Here is a 2,832-nt window from a genome sequence, read left to right as displayed (position 1 = left end):
CCGGCCCGGGGAAGACGCCTCTAATGCTCAACCTGAGCTTCTCCTCGAAGCGCATTGCTATTGTCGACACTCGCGTCGAGGTCCGAGCGCCAAATATCTTATGTCATTCATGTCAAATAAAACCATTTAATTGCAGCTTCTCTTTGTCGTGAGTCTCTCCAGGTTGAACTGTATTTACCATCAGAACATCAATAAAACATGTTTCTTGACATTTTTTCTCTGATTTTGGTGTTGTCACTGCAATTCCAATAAGCACAGAAGCACTCCAGCTTACACCAATCATGATGACAACAACATGACGGCTGATTTTAGATTTATATGTTAATGGATGACACACTGCATAATATCTGTCAATTGAAATACAACAGAGGTGTAAAATTGAACATGTGCAGAGATATATTTTAAAGCTGTCTCGTATCTTACAAAATAAATCTTCATGGTACATACATGAGTTGAATGAGAATGCTGTGCTTAAAGGGAATACTATGATCCCTACAAGCAGGTCAGTCACAGCCAGAGACAGAATGAGGAAGTTAGTAGGAGTGTGGAGCTGCTTGAAGTAAAACACAGACATTATTACAAGGAAGTTTCCACATACTGTGACAACAGATAAAAGTGTCAGAAAACCATATAACATCACACATACAGCAGAAGGAGTTGTGGTAAATTTGGAACTGAAATTCTTTATCTCATAGCAGGGATATATATATGTCACTGCATTCGTTCTGTTGACAGAACTTTTTGTTTCCATAATGACCTAAAAAAATATGCAATTCATCAGAATAACAGAAAAAAACTACAGAGCAATCACATTCAACACAATTTTTCAGATGTACATCATATACAAACTGAGTAATGATTGTTTAAAATTTCTGACAAAACACTCACAGGTCATCAGTGCTGTTGCTTCCTTTGTGTCAGAAGAGTCTCTTTCTATAAACCTTTATTCTGTATTCCCTACCTACTGTTACCCAATAAGAATTGGTAACAGTATGCAATCTGAAAGCAGTAATGACCAATGATATAACATCCATGTGTGTCTGTATATCCCACTTTTAGAGGTACAAACTGTTGAGGTAAGGATTTTCACCTGCATTCCTCCTCCTTCACCTCACCTGAGTTGGTTGATGGAAAGAGACCGGAAGGAGACAATACCTAAAATTTAAATATTTATTTTACCAAAAGCAGAGAGAAAACACCGGTTACTACAAAGATAAAACCAAATGCATTTGGGAGACAATCCTCAAATAAAATGTGGGAAAACACATCACCTCAAAGTGTCAGCAAAGTGCCCCAAAGATTGTCTGAGGAAACAAAGGATGTTCTCTGTTTTTAAATCTTATGTCCCCCTCCCCTTCTTGAGAGGATGTCCCTCTCCTCTGGAGGTCAAAGGGCAACTTCTTCCCCCTCCGTGCCTGGCACTGTGGCTCACATACCAGCGCTTCTAATACATACCTCTCTTTCCAGATAAACTAAAAACTACTTGTTAAGGTTTTAAAATGGTGACTAAATCTAAAATGGCGATAAACACAAATCCGTTTAAGATTTAATAATCAAATGTTAAATAAAGCATGGGAGAATAAATACAAGGCCTTCTATTCCACAACATTTAGATTATATGCAGAACTGTTGCTCTTCTTATGATTTAATGCTGTTTAAGTGAAAGCTTGGTTTTGTCTAATTCCACAAAACACAGACACATTCATTGGTACCATTCCATTAAGAATAATTTAAAAACCACACCACATCACCCACCATGTCCTAGAAGTTCCAAAAACAGAACTGAGTCCAGCACAGTCTAGGCCCAAACAATGGTAAGACCTGCTGTGAGAATAATATATTTTACAATAGTACTCTATAAATATCATAAGTTAAACTGGAATTTAAATATGTTAAAACGCCATGCATGAATGGGTGGAAATATATTCAGCCATAACATTTTAAAATGTTCAAGTGTATGGTTAGGTATATCTGTTTAATGATGAGTTCATTGTTAAATATGTATTTTTGTGAAAGGCTCATGGTTGTAAGAAGTGATGTTGAAATTTATAGAAATCCTTGTCATTCATTGGTCACAGTAAGAGGTAAAATGTGACAGGAAGTAAGTGCATGTAACTGTGTAGCCTGGCATGGTAAGTTAAAAAAAAAAGTTTAAAGGGGACCTATTATGCTTCCTTGAACAAGTTAGGATAGGTCTGTGGGCTATACAAAACATGTTCATCAAATTTAATACACAAAATCATTCTCAGATATTGAGATTTCACCTGATCAATTCTGCCATTTCAGAATGAGCGCTTTTAGGGCTACATCACTATTATCGTATTTTATGGACTATAAGGCGCATTTAAAAGCATTCAATTTTCTCAAAAAACGACAGTGCGCCTTATAATCCGGAGTGCCTTAAATCTGTAACAAGTTGTAATATTTTAGTATGACTTTGGTAAACTACAAAGCCACTTGCAGCATTAGGGCTCAGTTATAGTCACACAGGGCTTCGCGCCGGTGCAGGCGTTTATTTTTTACGCTTACGTTGGTGCAGTATCCTTCTGTAAGTTTTGACTTGTTTGATTATCTTTGTGATCTCTCATAGAGGGATCATATAAATGCTGATACAGGCGAACCAGCTCCATTTTGAATGGAGTGCAGTGCGCGCAGTCCGCACCAAGTTACAAAATTTGGGAGGTGCACAATGCGCCTTGTAGTTTGGTGCGCTTTATGTATGACAAAAGTTCGAAAAAGACCATTCATTGACAGTGTGTCTTATAATCCAGTGCGCCCTATAGTGCGGAAAATACGGTATGCAAATAAGTTGTTGTTAGCCACGCCCCCCCC

The 2,832-nt window shown here is 37.7% G+C and overlaps 1 protein-coding gene across 1 annotated transcript in view; it reads right to left on the bottom strand.

Moving 5' to 3' along the window:
* The window catches only part of LOC108247844 (trace amine-associated receptor 1-like), a 1,999-nt gene extending 1,362 nt beyond the window's left edge, over window positions 1-637 (bottom strand). The window contains exon 1 of the mRNA XM_025010580.1: window positions 179-637. Within this exon, the coding sequence (XP_024866348.1) occupies window positions 179-637 (459 nt within the window). The remainder of the gene's footprint in view (window positions 1-178) is intronic.
* Window positions 638-2,832: the final 2,195 nt, after the last annotated feature.

This window comes from Kryptolebias marmoratus, linkage group LG19 (genome assembly GCF_001649575.2).
Source record: "Kryptolebias marmoratus isolate JLee-2015 linkage group LG19, ASM164957v2, whole genome shotgun sequence".
Classification (NCBI taxonomy): Eukaryota; Metazoa; Chordata; class Actinopteri; order Cyprinodontiformes; family Rivulidae; genus Kryptolebias; species Kryptolebias marmoratus.
Note: the sequence above shows the minus strand (reverse complement) of the source record. Positions and strands in the feature narration are given on the sequence as shown.